We start from the raw sequence: 21,323 nt of genomic DNA on the forward strand, positions 1-21,323 counted from the left end.
TTACGTATCCTATCTCTGGTACTCCCTTAATTTTTCTTCTCTTTAATGAATTAGCAACATGCTCGATCCTCAAAATTATTACTTTTGTCATAAGTTAGTGAATGTTAAAAATTCACTGGTAAAGGAAAAAAATATCACTAGGTTTGCCACATCAAAACCATACCAAAACGGCGAAGACAAAGGTTACTCGTGAAGAATAAAATGGAATTAAAATATGAATGTATAAAAAGAAATATACTAGTTGCAGGAAAAACATATTTCCAAAAGACAAGTGACCCTGGACTCTAAATGTGAATAATGTTACAAATTATTTCGGTTTAAATGTTTCAAACTTATGCAACAACCAAGCATCACAAGAGGAAACTAATGAAATGAAGACAAACATTTTGTGATTTAATTTGTACGGTGATGTTATCACAGCTATGTCAGTACCGTGAGACGATCAAGCACATCACATCGATGCATCCTCTAACGGTGATCCGAGTTCCACATCTACTCTTAGTAATCATCTTAAACGAACAATATTATGAACAATGGTGGGCCGATTCCGTAAGAAAATATAGAACAACCTTTCCAATAAGTCTACACCATTCCGTGGACTTAGGATGGATTGTAACTTCTTTTTTTTTCTCTACACATTAACTGTCATCTCCATTCTTAACCTGGCCGAGTGAGTTCGTACAAAAACGTCCAAAGACAAAGATCCTTAAGGAACTGAACAATAAATAAACTACTAAAACTGTCCTTATGTAAAAGTATACAGCATCTTGAATGAGTTCAGTTGTGATCACAAATCACAGAGACAAGTCCAAAACCGATCGGGATCCACGATCAAGAATACAGGCTAAATAATAAATAAGCAATTGATACAGCAGCATTCGGGGGTGCAATTGTCTGTGTAACCCGACTTTGGCTTTGGCGAAATGACACCCACGTATCTTGACACCTAATTACGGTAACACTTCAAAACGCAATATTCTTCAGTATCTTCAATATTGCTCCGTTTATTTTCATCAATATACTTGCTTCACGACTCTAAGACAGGTTGAACGTTGGCTACCTCATCTGCATCTTTCGCTGCTGCCAAACCGCGAACTTCCTGTAGGCGGTATTAAGCAGCTGATTTAAATGACTCGTCAAGTGTTGACTGACGGCTGAGAATTCCCTTTGAACTCGGTCCTACACAAAATATTTCTTTAATATATTATACTCTTAATGTTGAAATCAAAGTATCCTTAAAGAATTACCTCAAATGGTTTAAGTTTAGCTGAATGAAACCTGTGCAAGGCTTCGTGCATTCGAACAGCCTTCTCCTCCAGCTGAGGGGTAGTTGGAGGAAAGCTTTTCCAAAAATGCCTTAACAATTCGCATGTACAGACATAAACATTACGTAGTTCCTTTTCGAGATCCTTTGGTATTAATTCTATAAAAATACATTAAACGGCTAAGTGAAAAGGAGAAAAAGAAACATATTAGTTTTAAAGAAAGAAAAAAACTTCTGTATTTAACTTACGACCAAGGCTGTCTTCTCGAAAGCCTTTCATTAAAGCTCCACCAGGTGTTAATTCCCCTAACGCTGACACAGCGGCAGCTGGACTAACCAACGATGTGGCTGCTTGTCTTGGCAAATTGGCACCAGTTGTCCAGTTAGCCGCTTCTCTCCTGACTTGGTTCAATGTTGCATGAAACTCATCGACTGTCACCTCGACATTACCACTTCCTGGCACAGGTCCGTGCAAGTATCTGTCAATGTGAGAAAGGTTAAGTGGCACGCCAGCGTTTGCGTTCACATCACGGCTGGCATCCAAATCGTCGTACACTAGCTTCTCCTGTATTCTAAGCTGTAACATCGATAGTTATTTCAGTATTCACAAAATGTGTAAAGAAATATATTATATTTATAATTTTAAAACCAAGGGTAATTAATATTAAACATTACCATTATTATTATATTATATTTTCTTACTTTTTTAGTCTTTGGTTGATCATTTGACTGGTGGGTTCCTGGTGTCTTACTCGCAGATGGCGATGAACCATTTAACTGCAGTTGGGAAGGTGGCACAGGTGGTTTGGCAGTGCTAGCTTTAAGGACCATAATGCTGTGTTGATTGAATCTCTTAATCATACTTTGATGCACTATATTTCCTGAAGGCTTATCAGCCTTTCCTACTCCAGATCCATAGTTCTCGTCTAGCGTCTTATCCTCAAAGGAACTTATGTCTACCAGAGGATCATTGATTCCAGTCTGAATGTCCTTCTTGAGCTCCTGATCATCTATTTTGGCACATTCGGTAAATAGATCCTTGGTCCCTGTATTGATGCGGTCACGATGAAAATAGTGCGACTGAAAAAACTTTGTCCAGAAATCGGACTCCGACATTTTGTGAGGCACATTTTCTTGATGCTTTCTCTTAACAGCAGGATAAGTCTTGAATATACATTCTATTATGTCGACGGTAAGGTTATACTTCAGTCCATTGCAACCATCAGTCTGCGGTTTGATGTCAGCCTGAAATGATTTTTTGATAGCGTTAATGATAATATAATGGCAGTGTTCATTAATGTTAAACATTCTTGTCAAATCAGTAATACAAAACACTGCAACACTTTTTTATAATATTGCAATGACTTACGAGAAAGGCACTATTAACACCAATTTCCTGACGTTGACTTTTCTTTGCTTGAGTATACTCTGCAGCATGTTGAGCCCAAAATTCTTCCGAGGAGACAACCTGTGTTATAACCAGGTCACGGTAAAGCTGCAGAAGACCAGGATTTTCTTGAAGCATCCTGAACAATATGTAGCGATTATTAACATCGTAATCGACCTTCTAAAAATAATGATTTTCCAATTTATCATACCTGTTCTTCTCTTCCAACTCTTTATTAACTTTCCTTTTGAATTTAGGTAGAAGTTGCTGCAACAATTCTTTAACATCATCACGGTCCTTAATCTGTGCTTCTTGTCCGTTCCTGTTTACAAAGTGGAAAGTTGAAGAAGAGCCATCATGTAGTACTAGTTGTAACTGTATTTTTGATTTTCCTTCAGGTGATATCTTTTGTACTAAAACATTACAATAAACATTAGATTGAAAATTTGAGGTACGCAAAATGCATAAAGAACAGTAATTGTAAATAGCAAAGTTTAAATTTTGTATACTTATAATCTTTTGACAAGAGTACAAACACAGCTCTCAACAAATCACTTGTGATTAAGACAATGGATATACTGTCACACGATTATTCCACGTAAAAACTTTATTACATCTTGTCAATTACAGAACTGAATGAAGTCTTACATTTAATGTCAGCATATTTGTGGCTGACAGCTACGGTATCCCTGTTATCGAACATCCAAGCTATTCGTTCGTTCATTACGTATAATGTACCGTCGCCTTTCTTGTACCGGACCTGTCCTACTTGCATCAGCACATCTTCTGATGATGTAGTCATGGTGGATGCAATATATAATATAATTTATCTGAAAGTAATAAATATACACGAATTCACACAAAGAACTGATAAAAAAATGCAAGAAATATTTGTTTAAAGCAATACAAAAACCGAAAAAATATCGTTATGCATTTGTTAAAAAAAATGCAGATTTAAACAGCTTGCCTTCCTTTAGATTAAACAGGAAATTCATTAGTTGAATAATAGTTGAGGTATCATATCGACGATCAGAAACAATATTACAACTCTGTTATCACCTAAAACCTCTGTCAAACGGAAACGAGAACATTTGATTCAAATTGATCTAACTATAATTGAAACTGCATTAATAAAAATGCACACAGATTAATATTGTATATCGGAATACTGTAATATTTCTTGAGAATCACAGTAACAGAATATACTTGACCGATCTCACCGTGATAAATAAATAAATTAACACTTGTATTTTATTTAAGAAGCATTCACACTTGCCAACATTTCAGATCAGTGAAAATCTCCATATGAATGTCAGTAAAAAAAGGTCTATGGGAAGAATTGAAAAAATTCTCATTAAGAAGAAACCTGATAAATTTCAGACACTTTATAGAAGTAAAGCAACATAATTGAGGAAACATTAACTTTGAATATTAAGCTGAACTAAAACATCTCAGTTAATGACAAGTGTACTAAATAAAGTTTACAATTAAAATAACCAAAACCATGGTATCAAATTTTTGATTAAGATCCTATTTGTACATAACAAGCAACGTAAAATATTACATAAAGCACTGCCATCGAGATGTCCTTGCATTACATTCCTGTCGATTGCAATTCTATCAAAGACTAACTAAATGTCGATTTATCATCCTGAGAATTTAAGTAATTAATCCACAACCTAGTTACGCCAAACTACTGAGATTTCAAGACTAACTGCTCTATATAGTTGGCCGTGATTCGTTTGTACGGTGTCCTTGAGAGGTTCTGAATAATCAGTGGCACGAACTCTCGGTCAATTTTAAAATCGAAGATATTCGGTAAGTTTCCGAGTAGAGTCTTAGCTCCAACAAATACACCGACTAGCTGAAACATCTCAACGGATGCAGGGCCACCGAGATCGAGGACACGCAGGACTCGGCGCGGCCTCTGGCCCCTCGCCGAGGTGGTCTCAGCGTAATCTGATATTTTTGAGGACTCGTCTCGGAGGTTTAACTTCTTCAGCGGGGCCAAATTAACGTTTCTACCGCTCGTTACGAGCTCGCGGCTTTGTTTCGCGTGAAAAATTGGCCAAAAGGCTCGATTTACCGGTGAAAAAGTGCGGGACTGCACTGAGCGACGTAAAGGCCCGTCGGGCGGCACGGCCATGTGCAGAAACACACATCGGCGCGGCAGCGGCGGCGGCGGACACATCGCGAAGCGAAGACGGCCGCGGACGGACCGTCGCGTCGGCAACCGTCGGTACGCGCGACCACAGCGACCGTGGCCAAAACCATCGACCTGCCGAAGCTCTGGTACGCACTAGTCAAGACACTCACTCTACGGAGCTTCCCGTGACTTTTGTAGCAAACTGGCAAGAGACATGCAAATTCATGGATAAAATAAATCTTTTGAAAATTATTTTATCTATCTCAATTGAGATTACATATGATTTGGCGCGGAAATGAAGTTGTATCGAGCGGTTTAGTTGTTATTTTGAACAAAAGCGCGCGGCCGACCGCCTTTCCGCGGATCCGCGCAGACGCACGGCAGATGGCACCAGGCTTGACGCAAAATTTGAACAGGTCAGTAAAGTATGTACGACCTGGACTGAATTCTAATGTAAGAAGTGGATATTTTTTAAAGTAAATTTATAAACGGAGACTGACCATTTTATTAATTATGGAAATGTTGAAGAAAAGTAATACGTACTTGTAAAACTGACATAAGGGGAGGATATTTTATAATTAATACTCAAGTCATGAGACGGTCTATTAAACAATAAGCATCGTGAAATAAACGCGAAGATGGCGGCGTGATTCAATTTTTTTGATTCCTTGAGCTTCGAATGTTTGTGGTTATGGAGGAGTGTTTTGGATTAATTTACTGGTTAACGATGATTAATGACGTTTCGAAGGGTTTACGAGATCTTGGGGCATGCAATCATTTTTAAGATCCTGAGTAATCTGAGACGTGGTGAAAGCTTTTAGCGAGATGGAAGGTATACTTCTGATTTTCTGGTATATTTTCATATGTATAGTGCTAACTATTTAATTTCCTCATATGAATAGATAACTATATGGAAAGAGTATGACCTGATTTTTACATGAACGTATTTTAATAATCAAGAGAATTCTCTGTAACGTATACATATGCACGTGTATGGCACAGTCCACAATTTTCATTTATACAGGTTATTTTCCTTTGAATTTGAAAAATAAACTTGAGAGATATTATCAAAGAATAATCATGTAAATTGTAACGACAGCTTTAAACTATTTAAATTGCTTTCGTTTCCGCATTACGATCCGCAGAAACGATATGGCTCGTTCCGTCAATAATCTGCAACTTATAAGGAAGGCTATCGTGGGTTGCCATAGTAATCACGAGTCCTAATAGACCATATCGAGGTCCCTGTACAGTTAACGGACATGTTGCAATAATTAACTGGAGTAATGTGGGTATGTCGTGACGGTACGTGAAATACGCCGCTCATATGCATGTTCCGTAAGCATAATTTCGTCCACGCGATCCAATATATTGTCACAGCGTATACTATATCGTATCGTTCGTAATAGACAGAGCACCCGACTCTTTCACGCAAACTGTTCGCTATCATAAAATATTTATAAAGAAAACAGCCCGAAACATCTTATAAACAATAATACAAGTTATGAAATATTTCTCTACACTAAAAGGATAACAGCGAATCTAATTGGAACAATGTAGGACATAATTAATTTAAATAGTACATTCTAATAAACGATTAAAAAGTGAAAGTAATATGGGACCGTTCAGAAAACAAATTCTACCGTTTAAAATAATCACTTATCCAGGCTTTTCATTTATCATCGAAGGAACTACGAGGATTTTGGTTACATGTGACTGTGTTTATTTATTTTACGGTACATCCTCTGAATTTTTGTTACAGACTTTGAATATGTCGTAAAGAAACAAGAACAACAAAGGATATGTTTCGGCTGCACATTGCCTCGCGACACTTCGACGAGAAAAGGCATGAGTCCTTTTATGAGGCAGCACGTCCTCGAGGAATATCCTGACATCTCGCCGTGCAAATACGAAGCCGCGAAATCCTTCAAGGCTGTCACATCCAAGGTGTATCTTGCTACGTCTTAAGCAGACTCAATTAGAAATGCTTGAAAGTAATGTATCATCGATATGGTTGGATGTTTTCTCTCTTTCTCGCTCGTCCCTTTTCTCTCTCTCCCTCTATCTCTTTCTACATTATTGCTCTATTATCCAGTAGCCTGATAAATCAACTACTATGCAGAATCGAATGATAGAAATCGAAACTTGCAATATTTTAATGTAATTCACGCAGGTAATGGATACCTAACTATGTCAGAAATCATTACGACGAAACAGGCTGAATAGTATTTTCTGTTATCAATTAATCTCATTTTATATTTAGTTGATCATAAGAAATTATATGTGACGTTTTTCAGCCGTGTCATAGCAGTTTTAGTAGAAATGGATACAGTGGTCTGGCAAGATTCGCCAGTAAAGTGCAGAACATTGAAGATTCTCCGGGACCAGCCAACTACACTATAGATAGTTTTCCTGCAAAATGCAAGGAACTGAAGTATCCTTTTGCTTCTACTGCAAGAAGAAAGCCATTCTTAACGGATACCAATCCAGGGTAGGCTATGAAATATACATAAAAGACTTTTTTTAGTTATACCATTTCAATACGGTGCTAAATAAGAACTCAACTAATGTTTTTTATTAATGTGATTATTATATTCCTTTTTTTCTGGAATATACTTACTGTCTTAAGATGGTAGTTACGTGGAAAGTGTCAAGTTATAACAGAACTTTAACTTTCCACGTAAAATAATATTCCACTTTCCACTTTCACATTTCCACGTAAAATAATATTTAAGTTAACGGATGTAGATGTCTTCCTCTAACGGTTATATGAGGAAAAAGACAAGAATATTAGCGATAGTATATTTAACAAATAGACTCATTGAGCAATAATACTGTAGGCCTGGAATGTACACAAACTATGGCAAACGCAACATCATATTCGATAATAGCTTCGGAGGGAAACGAAAGCTACGGCTCGCAGTGGAACTCAAATGTTGCAAGCGAAATACCGATGTTTGCAGTTTGTGTGGCGAAAAGCCCACCGGTGATTATTGGCATTGGAATAATACATTATTTTTATGCAAAATATGCATGATGAAGGAACGGCAACAACGAACAAAGTACACCAAGGAAGAATTGAAGTTTTTCCATGTAAGGAAAAAAAAACTTAGACTCCAAGTGATTTTTATAAAATTATAGAAGGAACAGTTAAAGTCTCCCTTTTCATACTTTAGGTATACAAATAATGAAAACTTCGTGTTTTGCGTAAAAACAATTAATTAATTTCGGTTTCTTTTAGAAATTACGAGATTGCTCCGATATTCACTCTCACGAGGGCACGGATGCTAAGGTATGGTTGATGAATCCGCGAGCTATCAAACAATGGATGTATAGAGAGGCGTATTTATCTACATACGTGCGAGATTAAATATCCTAATGATAGAAGCCGTTCATGTGTGGGATTATCGATATCGTCATTAGATGCCCCGCACACAAACATTGCAGTATTATTTGAACCTGGTATATTTAATCTGGTGATTGTTGAGATTTATATAGAAATATTATTACCAATACACGGTATAAAAGTTTTCAATAAAGAAACTGTTAGGCTATTAAAAGGTACATCGAATGTGTTTTGATTTTATTCATGGCGTACAGATTTATTTTATCGTCGAATATCGGTATGTGTATGTCCAGTAATATTCTACATCTACAATATTTCTAGTCGAGCGCTATGTACAGAAAAGATTATATAAAAATATCGCTGATCGCATCGCGCTGTAAATGCGTAAAACAATGTAGTGTACTTAGGAAACTAGATCGATAGAATAGTATCTGTGTAGTTATATTGATTTTTCGGATATCGTTATTACGTATACACGGTATTCAGTCGTCAGAGAAAGAACACTTTGACGCATGTTCCGAGATAATAAAATGAAAGGGGCTCGAGACTTTTTCCTAATTTAACTTAAGAGTTAAAAATTTTAGGTAGTAAAATGTTACTTTTGACCCCTCTTAAATCAGCATTTTCTGGCTGAATGCCTTCTCGGCGCAGTCGTGCACTGTGTATAAAAAAGAACTGTAAACATTTGTCGATTCATGTTCCGTTTTTTAAGAACTGCAATTAAGTTTCTTCCAATTCCGCTATCAAATTGTTTATATCGTTTGAGATTCACTTGACAATTTTACGTACAATTTTAGTCATTTATGAAAATTGTTTCAAATTGACGGTGTCGATTATTGTTACCGCATAACTCTGAAATCAACAAGCGGATATTCCTGTTACACGGAATATGCAATTTGCTCCTTCAAGTTACGACGGCAAACCGACGTAGCACACTTAATGAAAATAGCATCACCGTTAGTGTGCCCAAGTTGAACGATACTTAAAAAAAGAGCTTTGTAAAAAACTTCCTTCTAGCTTTTCGTATAGAGAAATCGGTTAGTCTCACCAGACGATGTATTTAAAGTCCTTTTCATAAAGTATAAATTGCAAGTCATAATACAACGCGAATGAATTGCTTGTATAATTTAAATCTGAAAGCCCTTAAGTTCACTGAACAATACATTTGTAAAAGAGAGGCTTTCGTTTGGACTGTCTGTCTAAACAATAATTATCAGGATGAAGAACTTTCATTTAAGTTTGGAATCAGTTCCTATCCTCATAAAAATTACTGAGATACACATTGATCCTTTTTAGGCATCAAATTAAAAAGATTGTAATGCTATTAACTGTCCGTGGTAGAATCTTGAGAATCCTGAACTCGAGTCTTTAGTTGCACCTTTCCTGTTTCTTCCGCAGGATTACCTCCATCAGGAGCTTGTCTTGATACTCCGGAAACTGAGGATTCCGAAGAGGTCAAAGATCTGTCGTCATCAACGTCGACAGTTCGTCGAGCGGAGGATTTATCCGGAGAGATCGTACTAGTCGACTCCGCGCTATTGCTTGCCATTAAGTCGTCATTGCTGGGTTTACGAACAAGAGTCACGTCGATATTTCTATCAACGTTCTCCGACACACCAGAGGGTGTAAGTCTAAAAGCTTCGATATGTCCCTCAGAAATATCCATTAAGTCTCGACTTCCTAACGGACCTCCACCCTCGCTGGATGGAAGAGTATCTATATCAATGAGGTTCCGTATTCTGCTTAAACCATTATTAATAGTAGCATTAAAATTCTCTACGTAGGCGTTGTCCAACTGCATGACTGCCTCTGATTCGGGAGTGGAATCCAAATTATGCTCTGATTGCGCTGCATTGCAGGTAACGCTTGAACCAACATTAGCGTGGACATCGGGGATCAGATGTTGGTATATAAGAGGATGAAAAATACCTCCTGTACCCATATGACGAACGTTGGAAGTTACGAGGTGAGTGGACAGTTCGTCGCAATCGGGCGTGTCGTTATTCTCTTCAGCTACCAACTCTTCGCGAATTAACGTAGATATTCTTTCTCTCCTCACGGAAGCCCCGTTAACGGACATGTCAAAATCATTGTTACTACCATAATTACTCCGCGACTCCGAATTTCTGGAGTCCACTAGATTGGCCCTCGAGTTTTGATCCACGTTATCAGTCTGAGTAAGAACCGTGCGAGCGTTCTGTCTGTACCTTCTATCTGTGTATCTCGCACTATTATTTCGGTATTGTAGGCTATTCACTAAGTCAATGACGTTCCTCTTCATAGGAAAACTACAAGTTGCTGGTGGAGGAGCCGCGGACAACTGAAGCGATAACTTGTCCAGCAGGTGACCGATGTGAGTTCTGGTACCCCTAGCAGGATAACCGTTATTGACATTCGAAGAATCGTCATTTATCAAATGATTCCCGTTTTTAGTTATAGTATTATGTTGGCCATTTGATAGCGGCCGATTTGAAGGAACGTTCGAACTCGTCGAATATCCGGTATCCGTAAAATTGGGCTCCGGGCTTATTCCGTTGTTGCTTCCAGTTAAATGAGACAGTTGTTTTACATTGTCCTCGTAAATGTGAGATTTTCGACTTCCATTCACGATGCCATGATCCGGAGGTCGATTGTTAGACATTGACCAGTTTGCAATGTCGCAAAACACTGTGTTGGCAGTTGCTGGATTTTCTGCATTATTCCTGTAATCATTATCCATGTCCGGATCGTTTGTATCGAAATCGTTATCAAAGTCGTCGTCGAATGCTGCGTTCGTAACGTCATGCAAACGAGACTGCAGGCGTTTCGTAATTTCATGTAGTTCCGAAAGCTTTTGTCTGAAAATGAAAATGAATGGAAATTTAAAAAAAGGAAACATTCTTGTTATAAACTTAAGATAAAAAAACGTTCTCTTTACATCACTTTATACACAGGAAAATAATTATTAAATGTAAACGTAAATCTACTCACTGCAGAGATAAAGATAAAAATGACATCGAGACATCTCCAAATCCCAGTTCAACTGCAGGATCGTTATCTAATCGATTGTGGCTGTTTGGAACTCTAGATTCAGCGCAACAAGCAGGATTAATCGCATTATTGAAGGTTGCACCAGAATTTAACGTATTTTGTGGATATGCCGAACACCAATTAAGTTCAGTAGGACCTGGAGCTGGTGCTTTGGAAAGACTTTTAGAAGAAATTGTTTTTCCAAAAGATGAAATATCTTCTAATGGAGTTACAGTGACCTGAAATGAATGTAACGTGTTTATAATTATCTTAGTCAATAATTTGTAACGATCTAAGTACAATCATTACTTAAGAAAATAAGTTGAAATGTATTATTCTAGTGAATTACATGTACCTTAATCTGACCGTTGCATTTTCCAGTGAAGTCCATGATATGGAACCAACCAGATACTATTGGAAAACCTGCAGTGAGTACCGATAAGTCTAAAGCGGAAAATCCTATGACTATGTCATGCTCTAAATCAACTTTCGAGTTCACTTCTGCATCCAGTAATCGCCATACCTTTAGAATCATTCTTTTCTCATCCTGAAAATGTAATACGTTAATCGTAAAGAAATACCTGTGATGCTTAAACAAGAAATAACGTTTTAAAATATTATTTTACATTAACTAGCAGCTCAGTCGGTAGTCTGGTGTCACATCTCCATTCCCATTTTGGATTGCAGTTACTTGGATATACATTTGTAATTACGTAGGACCCAAACTGTTCAACATTGGTTGAATTTCTGAATTTTTGAAAGGTGACATAGGTGCTGGGTTCGATGGCATCGTCGAGTCGCTCGACTTTTGGTAAATGCAGAGCGCACTCGATTTCCACGGCTGCTCTGAAAAATGGTTCCTCGGAATGGGAGAGTTCTCGCTCTGTATCTCGATCATCGTCCACCAAGGGCTGTAATCTTGGGGATAAATCAGAGTGCTCGATGCCGTAGCTGGTACTGGGCAACAGATTAGCCTCTTCATCAAATTCAGCTCCTACTCCGACACTCCGATACATTTCGGTAGGAATGCGAAAGGGTTCTCTAGGACTGCCATTACTACTGTTATCCGATAGACTGTTGTTGCAGGATAGATCCAGGCACAGTCTTTTGGCAGATGTAGATGCTTTGAGTTCCTCCGGAGTAGAGGTTTGGGTCTCAACGGTCTGGATGGAGTTTGCTTTCGGCGCACTCAAAACCTGGGCTAATCTATCTACCAACTCATGTAAGACCGAGCTTTGAGAATTCAAGATCTCTGTTCGAGCTTGAGCGAGAACGTTATCAGTGGCTTTTGCTCCTTCGATCGTTGTTACATCAGTCTGCGACTCCTGAGTCTTCATAATTTGAATATTAGTCGATCGCCGCGGACTCTCCGAACCTCTCGATGCAAGAACATTGTTGTCGATTATCGGACAACAACTTGCAGAATTCTGGTCTTCGATTATTGGATTAGTTGACGGGTCTTGAACGGCTTGTCGGTATCTCTCTTGTTCCAAGGCACCGTTCGGGTGGTTTCGTAAAGTACGAGGGGTGACTGCGCAGTCACGGAGACCTCTAATCATCTCTAACAAGGCAATTTGGTCGGCAGTTCCAAGTGCTACTAGTGCTAATAGTTGTCCAGAAGGCTGGCCAGTTACTGGATTGACTATAGGAACCCAACCATCGACACTGATGATGGGATACTGGAAAGTATAGCTGCTGTTTCAATGTTCTAATGGGTATGTTAACGTGTAGAAAAGCTTACAGACAAGGTAGATTTTTACCTTCAATTGTAATAAATGTGGTACCACTTGAGGATCTCTGTAGGCCACGTAGAGTTGATGTACTGGCAGTTTTGCTATGCCTATGAGACTATCTGTCCCTAAAGAGTTCTTGCTGTAAATTTCAGTTATGATGCAATTGTCCTTTGTTCGTTCCAATAGGTCTGGCCCATGTATCAAGGGAATCAACTGTGTAAAAAGAATTTTGTAATCGGTTGGAGTAAATCATAATGGACATTCGAGTAGTAGACAGTAGAAGGATTAGTACCTGATGAAAATTGTACAAGGGATTGTTGGAGCCGTTACAAAGACGACTTGTAGCTCTGTCTTCTCGCCACAATGCTCGACAAATTAAGTACGTATTCTGTTGTGGTAAATCTCTGCCCTCGGCGATAAATATCAATCCATGTAGCAAGATCTATTAAGATACAAACATTTATTTCCACACATATTTATTACCGACTTGTAAAGGTTATGTTAAGTTAGCTTTTCTAAGATATCTTTAAGAAGCATCTACTTACTTTGTCATTACTAGTATGTTCAGGCTTCTTAATACCAACAATTTGGTCTTCTGAATTTTGTTTGTTACGTTGCGGCACATCTCTATTACTCGCGCTATTATCGGCTTCGTTGTTAACGTGTCCTCTCTGTTTCATTGAAGCAGATGAAACTCGACTGTTTGTCTTTGATTCTGTTCCTGTTGCACTTTTGTATCTATTACTTCCTAAATTCATCGACGATGATATCTCAAGTATTGGAATATTTTCTTTTGCACACATTACAGCTTCTATTTTTAAAAATAATTGAATTAAATAGATATACAAAATCTGAATATATACTCATTACTGCAAATGTAACCTTGTTGGTTAATTTTTAATACAAAGGTTAAATTTTATTCTTGTATAAGATTTATGGCAATTAAAAGAGAAAACTTACCAACAAATTGTCTTCCAAAATGAATACAGTCACATCCCAATTCAGTCAATACCTTCAGTTCACCGATTTTGATACCTTTATTAACAATGGCCACTTTCTGAGTCATAGACAAAAAATCTGTTTGCGCTATGTCACTAATTCGCATAAATCCAATTCCGAGCTCTGTTGGTGTTCTTTGATTCAAGTGTCGATTAAATACTTTAAATTTTATCGGTGTATCTGAATGAAGGCAAGCTTTCGATATACTATAAACTGCTTCATGATTAAAGTAGATAACTGTAAGCACATTACATGTACATTGTTAATCAGGATGTTCCCAGTCAAAGCAATTTTAAATTGTACCTTAGACCTACCTTGTCCAATCTGCCTTTTCGAACACATATGTGCAGGTCTATTTTCTTTTTCTAAATTTCTATTATTTTTTTTTATATTTGCAAATACTGTTTCATACTGAACAAAGTATGTAACAGAAACTGGAACGCCATCTCCCCCTACAAAGAAAATTGGAATATTTCCTTTCTCATCAAATTCATTAAATATGAATAAAAATATGAATTTATGACTTAATTCTGATTGTAAAGGAACTTACGAGACAAACATGAAGATCGTACTCTTCTGAAGCCTGCTGAAGTCAGCGATAAGGATTCAATTATAAATCTAATACTGTCTACATGATCCAAAGGAGATGTTTCTAAAAAAAGAAAAACAAGTACCATGATATTAAAGTACATTAAATTTAGCAGTAGTACTAGCAGTAGTAGTAGTAGTAGATAACTTCAAATTCAAATTTAAAATACCATTTGATTTTGTAATAATTGACCCACTGGATATTGTTTTCTCTATTTCATTCATTTTATTGTGAGAGCTATAATCCTTTGTGTCTGCTTCATTATTATTGAATTGACACGATTTAATTGTTTCTGTGGCAAGATTAAGTAGGCTAGGTGTAGGTGATGTGGATTTCAGTGTTTCTAATGCTTTATGCTCTGCCCAGTGACTCATTTTCTTCCCAAGGAAATATTCGTACAGCTTTGCTTCATTTTCTATAGAAGAATCTGATTCTGATATTCCTAGCATTGATCTTTCATTAGCAGCCAATAAATCTTCATCGCAAGCTTCCTTTAACAGTACGCCTCTTAATCTCTGAGCTCTTGCAAGAACTTGTGCTACAAGCTTATCTGTTACTCCACTATTAGGTTTTTTTGGAGACTGTTCCCAATCTGCTCTTTTCTCCTTAAGAATAGACTTACAGACATTTTCATTGTGTTTAGCATTTTTTACTGCTAAAGGAGTATTCTTTCTATAGTTAAACAAATTTCTACTATAGTCATTTTTACAGTTGCTATCAAGTTTTAGATCCAAATCTTCATGGTGTAAAACTGATTTTTTAATATCCTCTTCATATTTATGAAAGTCATTTTCTTTAACAGGCATCATTGAAATTCTATTAGTATTTATCAACAATTTGATTCCAACATGAATATCACCTAATCTATTGCCACCTTCGCTTATTATCGGCACATACCTACTTATTGCTTTAACCTTTGAAATCTCTATAAGATCAGAAATATGAGCCGATCCAATAAATTGATGTGTTTTTTCTATAATAACAACGAATTCAATTGTCTCGCAATTTTTCAGATATTCTCCAAAAAGCTTTGTATTTGTTCTGATAGCATAAGTTTCTACTATATCATCGCCTGCTCGTTGTGTTCCTGTATTAATATCGACAGGCCTACAAGTGAAAAAAAAAGGAATTATTTTGTACTAATCATTGAAATAATTAACACATCCTCGATTACAATACTATAACCTAAATACATTTAATAATTTAATAGGATTTATTTCAAAATAATTTACAGATTTAAAAAAAATTGCATACCTAAATTGAGCACTGTCAAGTTCTCCCCACCAGACAGCTACTACAGTGATGTCTCCTGGACTCTTTCTTGACCAAACGACCTCGTCAACAATTAGCTTGAGATACCCTTGAATCTTGCCCTCAACAAGAGGTGGCAATGACCTGTAGGGCTTTATCTCCGAATCCATCTGGAGTATAAAATCCAATTCATAATTGGTTTCTCTTCCAGTTCACTTTGAGTTACGTTTCCCTTTTTCTTCTTTTTTTATATATATCAATTTTAATTTAAACTCCTGAAAATCACGTACTAATTACTAAATGATTATAATTGCTTAGGTTTCTTCGTCTATTTATCCTGAAGCATTAACAACTCGTGAATAGAGGTTAACGTCCTCTTCAACTCTGCATAATCGCTGATGCTTGTCAATACTTGCATGCAAGTGAAGTGTTTTGAAAGTGAATTATAGCAATGCAAGTAAGACCAACATGGAAGGAATGAGTTCAATAGATGATACGAGACAAAAACAATAAGAATTCCCTTTAAATATTTTATGCTATATTCAACTAATTTGCTAGTCGAGCATGAGAACAAAGAAAATGTTAATTCCAAGAGATACGACTGAAAGTTCCGCGTCTTTTTGCGCATGTCAGGTTCTATAAAGGTTCCTTCTGGTTCCTTTTTACTCATAGATATAAGAACTTAGACCATAAATGCAGAGCTGAGTTGGGAGATAGCTTATGGGCAGGATCGTGCAATCGCTTCCTGTGCTGCCTCTGGTTTCGTACGTTAGCTTTCACCGTTTTTTGCCCCCAAGGGCGGCGCAACGAATTTCTGACAGGAGCTCGCGCACTTGCGATGGCGGTACCATCTACCAGTCGCCTTTGGCGGCTTACGTACTCGTGATGATAATACCATGCGGCAGTTGACGGTGGTGGCTTACCTACGCTTACCAACACTGCTCGCATTTCATGGTAAGGGAAGAACACTCGTGACGCTCCATTTGACTTTATCTACTTATCCACTACTATTAAGTACATTGTTGCCACGAAGTCGACGTGATGCGAAGCTTTGGGGCACGCGTCGGTGTCGCGTACGGAACTCTAATGCAACGAATCTGTGTGAGTGCGATAGCTCCTAGAAATCTTCGCGGGTACCAACCAGTCAAGTGCCAAGTTACGGGTCGAGACGTTGAGTATGTGTGCGTCCGGCGCTACGTTCGACGAGTATGCGTGAGACTCGAAAACTGCGAAAAATCCTCCCGAGGCTTACCTAACTGCGGATATAAGCCGAATCATTTCGCGCATGATTTTTACATTTCCCTACTAACGTTATCGAGCATTTTTAGACGTTTCTAGAGCGTTTTTGAACGTCTTCGAAAATTTCGACCGTTATCGACCGTTATCGAGCGTTTTCGAGCGTTTTCGAGCGTTTTCGAGCATTTCTCGATCATTTTCAGAGCGGTTCCGAGCGTTATCGATCGTTTTCGCGCGTTTCTCAAGGGTTTTCGAGCCTTATCGAAGGCCGTACAGTGCTGTTGCGTGTCGTTAAGTGCAGTAGAGTGCCGGAGAGTGCCGGAGAGGTGCCGAAGAGTGCTGGAGAGTGCCGCAGAGTGCCGAAGAGTGTCGGAGAGTGCCGGAGAGTGACGGAGAGTTGCCGCAGAGTGCCGGAGAGTGCCGGAAAGTGCCGGAGAGCGCCGCAGAGTACCGCAAAGTTGTCAGAGAGTGCCGAAGAGTTGCCGCAGGGTGCTGGAAAGTGCTGGAGAGTGTCGGAGAGTGCTGGAGGGAGCTGGAGAGTGTCGGAGAATCCCGGAGAGTGCCGGGGAGCGCCGCAGAGTGCCGCAGAGTTGCCAGAGAGTGCCGGAGAGTTGCCGCAGAGTGCCGGACAGTGCTGGAGAGTGTCGGAGTGTGCCGGAGTGTTGCCGAAGAGTGCCAGAGAGCGCCGGAGAGTTGCCGGAGAGTCCCGGAGTGTCCCGGTGAGTTGCCGCAGAGTGCCGCAGAGCCCTGGAGAGCGCCGCAGAGTGCCGGGGTGCTGGAGTAGAGTGCCGGAGAGCGCCGGTGTGTTGCCGGAGCGTTGCCGACGAGTTGCCGCAGAGTGCCGAAGAGTGTCGGAGGGTGCCGCAGAGTGCCGGAAAGTTGCCGGAGGGTGCCGGAGAGTTGCCAGAGTGTGCCAGAGAGTGCCCGAGAGCGCCGCAGAGTGCCGGAGAGTTGCCAGAGTGTGCCGGAGAGTGCCGGAGAGCGCCGCAGAGTGCCGGAGAGATGTCGGAGAGTGCCGTAGAATGCCGGAGAGTGCCGCAGAGTTGCCAGAGAGTGCCGGAGAGTTGCCGCAGAGTGCCGGAAAGTGCTGGAGAGTGTCGGAGAGTGCCGTAGAGAGCCGGAGAGTTGCCGCAGAGTGCCGGACAGTGCTGGAGAGTGTCGGAGAGCGCCGCAGAGTGCCTGGGAGTTGCAGGAGAGTGCCGGAGAATGCCGGAGAGCGCCGGAGAGTTGCCGGGGCGTACAGGAGAGTTGCCGCAGAGTGTCAGAGAGGGCCGGAGTGTGCCGCAGAGTACCGGAGAGTACCGGAGAGCGCCGGAGAGTTGCCGGAGAATTCAAGGGAGTGCCGGAGATTTGCCGCAGAGTGCCGGAAAGTGCTGGAGAGTGTCGGAGAGTGCCGGAGAGTTGCCGGAGAGTGCCGGAGTGTGGCGGAGAGTTGCCGCAGAGAGCCGGAAAGTGCTGGAGAGTGTCGGAGAGTGCCGGAGTGTTGCCGGAGAGTGCCGTAGAGAGCCGGAGAGTGTCGGAGAATTCCGGAGAGTGCCGGAGAGTTGCCGCAGAGTGCCGAGGAGTGTCGGAGTTGCCGCAGAGTGCTGGAGAGTGCTGGAGAGTGCCGGGGAGCGCCGGAGAGTGCCGGGAAATTGCTGGAGTGGGTCAGAGAGTTGCTGCATAGTGACGGGGAATGCCGCAGAGTACCGGACAGTTGCCGGAGAGTGCCGGAGAGTGCCGGAGAACGCCGGATAGTTGCCGGGGCGTACCGGAGAGTTGCCGCAGAGTGTCGGAGATGGCCGGAGTGTGCAGCAGAGTGCCGGAGAGTGCCGGAGAGCGCCGGAGAGTTGCCGTAGATTGCCGGAGAGTGCCGGAGAGTGCCGGGGAGCGCCGCAGAGTGCCGCAGAGTTGCCAGAGAGTGCCGGAGAGTACCGGAGAGCGCCGCAGAGTTGCCGGAGAGTCCAGGGGAGTGCCGGAGATTTGCCGCAGAGTGCCGAAGAATGTCGGAGGGTGCCGCAGAGGGCCGTAGAGTGCCGGAGAGGGCCGCAGAGTACCGGACAGTTGTCGGAGACTGCCGGAGAGTGCCGTAGAGTGCCCGAGCGTGCCGTAGCGTGCCCTAACGTGCCCTAGAGTGCCCTACAGTGCCGTATAGTTCCCTAGAGTTCCCCAGAGGGCCCTATAGTGCCATAGAGTGCCTTGGTGTGCCATAGAGTGCCGTAGAGTGCCCTAGAGTTGCGTAGAGTGCCGTAGGGTGCCATAGAATGCCGTAGAGTGCATTACAATGCATTAGAGTGCAGTAGAGGGCTGTACCACTCTAATTAAAGTTCCTTGATTAGAACTCTAATCAGTGTGCCTTTGTTAGGTTAGGTTGGGTTAGGTCAGGTAGGTTAGGTCAGGTAGGTTAGGTCAGGTAGGTTAGGTCAGGTAGGTTAGGTCAGGTAGGTTAGGTCAGGTCAGGTAGGTTAGGTCAGGTAGGTTAGGTCAGGTAGGTTAGGTCAGGTAGGTTAGGTCAGGTAGGTTAGGTCGGGTAGGTTAGGTCAGGTAGGTTAGGTCGGGTAGGTTAGGTCAGGTAGGTTAGGTCAGGTAGGTTAGGTCAGGCAGGTTGTTAGATAGGTTAAATAGGTACTCATAACGGCTCTCTAACAAAGGTACTCTGATTACAGTGGTAATCTATGCACTCAAATTAGAGTACTACAGCACTCTAATATACTCTAATGCATTGTAATGCACTCTACGGCATTCTACGGCAACACTCCGACACTATGTGGCACTCTCCGGCACTCTCCAGCACTCTGCGGCAACTCTCCGGCACTCTCCGGCAACTCTGTGGCACACTACAGCACTCTCGGGCACTATACGTCACTTTAGGGATATCTATGGCACTCTACGGCACTCTACGGTACTCTCCGGTACCTCTCCGGTACTCTCCGGCACTCTGCGGCAATCTGCGGCAGCTGTCCGGCACCCTCGGGCACTCTCCGGAAACTCTCCGGCACTCTCCTGCACTCTCCGGCAACTCTCCAGCACTCTCCGGCAACCCTTCCGGACTCTCCGGCAACTCTCCGGCACTCTCCGGCACTCTGCGGCAAATCTCCGGCATTCTCCTGCATTCTCCGGCTCTCTCTGGTACTCTCCGGCACTCTGCGGCAACTCTGCGGCAACTCTTCGGCACTCTCCGGCACTCTCCGGCACTCTCCGGCACTCTCCGGCTCTCTCCGGCACTCTGCGGCACACTGCGGCACCCTCCGGCACTCTCCGGCACTCTGCGGCACTCTGCGGCAAATCTCCGGCATTCTCCGGCATTCTCCGGCTCTCTCTGGTACTCTCCGGCACTCTGCGGCAACTCTGCGGCACTCTCCGGCAACTCTTCCGCACTCTCCGGCACTCTGCGGCAACTCTTCGGCACTCTCCGGCACTCTCCGGCACTCTGCGGCACCTCTCCGGCACTCTCCGGCACTCTCCGGCACTCTGCGGCACTCTGCGGCACTCTGCGGCACTCTTCGGCAACTCTCCGGCACTCTTCGGCACTCCCGGCACTCTCCGGCACTCTGCGGCAACTCTCCGACACTCTCCGGGACTCTCCGGCACTCTGCGGCAACTCTCCGAAACTCTCCGGCACTCTGCGGCAACTCTCCGACACTCTCCGGCACTTTACTGCACTTTACTGCACTTAACAACACTCACCGGTACTGTATGGTCTTCGATAAGGCTCGAAAACCCTTGAGAAACGCGCGAAAACGATCGATAACGCTCGACAACGCTCGAAAATGCACTGAAAATGACCGAGAAACACTCGAGAAACGATCGATATCGCTCGAAAACGCTTGACAAACGCTCGATAATGCTCGATAACGCTCCAAAACACTCTAAAACACTCGACAACGGTTGAGTAACGCTCGGTAACGGTCAAAAGCGGTGTAAAAACGCTCGAAAACGCTCGAAACCGCTTTGAAAATGATCGAGAAACTCTCGAAAACGTTCAAAAACGGTCGAAAAACGCTCGAAAACGTTCAAAAACGGTCGAAAAACGCTAGATAACGCTCAAAAACGTTCGAAAGCGTTCAAAAATGCTCTAGAAACGCTTGAAAGCGCTCGATGACGCTAGTAGGGAAATGTAAAAATCATACGTGAAATGACTCGGCTTATATCCGCAGTTAGGTAAGCCTCGGGAGGATTTTTCGCAGTATTCGACTCTCACACATACTCGTCGAGTGTAGCGCCGAACGCACGCATACTCAACGTCTCGACCCGTAGCTTGGCGCTTGGCTGGTTGGGACGCGCGAAGATTTCTAGGAGCGATCGCACTCACACAGATTCACTGATATGAGAGTTCCGTACGCGACATCGACGCGTGCCCCAAAGCTCCGCGTCACGTCGACTT

At 41.8% G+C, this 21,323-nt stretch overlaps 3 protein-coding genes across 7 annotated transcripts; 1 reads left to right on the forward strand and 2 right to left on the reverse strand.

The window, feature by feature from the left end:
- Positions 1-703: 703 nt before the first annotated feature.
- LOC105702052 (general transcription factor IIH subunit 1) lies at positions 704-4,863 on the reverse strand. 3 transcript variants are annotated; one of them, XM_012429330.1, is made up of 8 exons: positions 4,738-4,863; positions 3,300-3,481; positions 2,863-3,064; positions 2,634-2,790; positions 1,967-2,509; positions 1,514-1,841; positions 1,248-1,423; positions 704-1,179 (listed from the first exon to the last, which is right to left on the reverse strand). In XM_012429330.1, exons 2-8 carry the CDS (start codon positions 3,451-3,453, stop codon positions 1,057-1,059), a joined length of 1,683 nt encoding a protein of 560 aa, XP_012284753.1. In that variant the 5' UTR covers positions 3,454-3,481; positions 4,738-4,863; the 3' UTR covers positions 704-1,056. The 3 variants fall into 3 exon arrangements, with proteins under 3 accessions (XP_012284753.1, XP_012284841.1, XP_012284929.1); XM_012429418.1 differs by lacking the exon at positions 4,738-4,863 and adding an exon at positions 4,367-4,726; XM_012429506.2 differs by lacking the exon at positions 4,738-4,863 and adding an exon at positions 3,619-3,831.
- A 670-nt stretch (positions 4,864-5,533) lies between these two features.
- LOC105700861 lies at positions 5,534-8,167 on the forward strand. The gene is made up of 5 exons (XM_023432710.1): positions 5,534-5,629; positions 6,560-6,744; positions 7,095-7,288; positions 7,638-7,917; positions 8,039-8,167. The coding sequence occupies exons 1-5, from the start codon at positions 5,623-5,625 to the stop codon at positions 8,165-8,167; spliced, it is 795 nt and encodes a 264-aa protein (XP_023288478.1). The 5' UTR covers positions 5,534-5,622.
- Positions 8,168-8,351: 184 nt separating this feature from the next.
- On the reverse strand, positions 8,352-16,523 carry LOC105704343. 3 transcript variants are annotated; one of them, XM_012433475.1, is made up of 13 exons: positions 16,493-16,523; positions 15,728-15,999; positions 14,643-15,580; positions 14,435-14,536; positions 14,199-14,336; positions 13,846-14,121; positions 13,431-13,696; positions 13,178-13,327; positions 12,913-13,098; positions 11,779-12,831; positions 11,508-11,699; positions 11,114-11,391; positions 8,352-10,980 (listed from the first exon to the last, which is right to left on the reverse strand). In XM_012433475.1, the coding sequence occupies exons 2-13, from the start codon at positions 15,892-15,894 to the stop codon at positions 9,468-9,470; spliced, it is 5,259 nt and encodes a 1,752-aa protein (XP_012288898.1). In that variant the 5' UTR covers positions 15,895-15,999; positions 16,493-16,523; the 3' UTR covers positions 8,352-9,467. The 3 variants fall into 3 exon arrangements, with proteins under 3 accessions (XP_012288898.1, XP_012288908.1, XP_023288477.1); XM_012433485.2 differs by lacking the exon at positions 16,493-16,523 and having other exon boundaries at positions 14,435-14,512; positions 15,728-16,383; XM_023432709.1 differs by lacking the exon at positions 16,493-16,523 and having other exon boundaries at positions 15,728-16,383.
- Between the last annotated feature and the right edge of the window lie 4,800 nt (positions 16,524-21,323).

The sequence above is a fragment of the Orussus abietinus genome, unplaced genomic scaffold (genome assembly GCF_000612105.2).
Source record: "Orussus abietinus isolate OABI.00-Male unplaced genomic scaffold, Oabi_2.0 scaffold376, whole genome shotgun sequence".
Classification (NCBI taxonomy): domain Eukaryota; kingdom Metazoa; phylum Arthropoda; class Insecta; order Hymenoptera; family Orussidae; genus Orussus; species Orussus abietinus.

Bases quoted from the DNA above. Each gene is read 5' to 3' on its own strand.
- LOC105700861 (XM_023432710.1), top strand. The intron at 6,745-7,094 runs GTGTATCTTGCT...GACGTTTTTCAG, and splicing joins TCAAGGCTGTCACATCCAAG to CCGTGTCATAGCAGTTTTAG. The intron at 7,289-7,637 runs GTAGGCTATGAA...ATAATACTGTAG, and splicing joins TTAACGGATACCAATCCAGG to GCCTGGAATGTACACAAACT.
- LOC105704343 (XM_012433475.1), bottom strand. From the start codon at position 15,894: ATGGATTCGGAGATAAAGCCCTACAGGTCATTGCCACCTCTTGTTGAG. The intron at 13,697-13,845 runs GTAAGTTTTCTC...TTTTAAAAATAG, and splicing joins TTTTGGAAGACAATTTGTTG to AAGCTGTAATGTGTGCAAAA. The intron at 13,328-13,430 runs GTAAGTAGATGC...GTATCTTAATAG, and splicing joins AACATACTAGTAATGACAAA to ATCTTGCTACATGGATTGAT.
- LOC105702052 (XM_012429330.1), bottom strand. From the start codon at position 3,453: ATGACTACATCATCAGAAGATGTGCTGATGCAAGTAGGACAGGTCCGG. The intron at 2,791-2,862 runs GTATGATAAATT...CATATTGTTCAG, and splicing joins GAGTTGGAAGAGAAGAACAG to GATGCTTCAAGAAAATCCTG. The intron at 2,510-2,633 runs GTAAGTCATTGC...AAATCATTTCAG, and splicing joins GTGTTAATAGTGCCTTTCTC to GCTGACATCAAACCGCAGAC.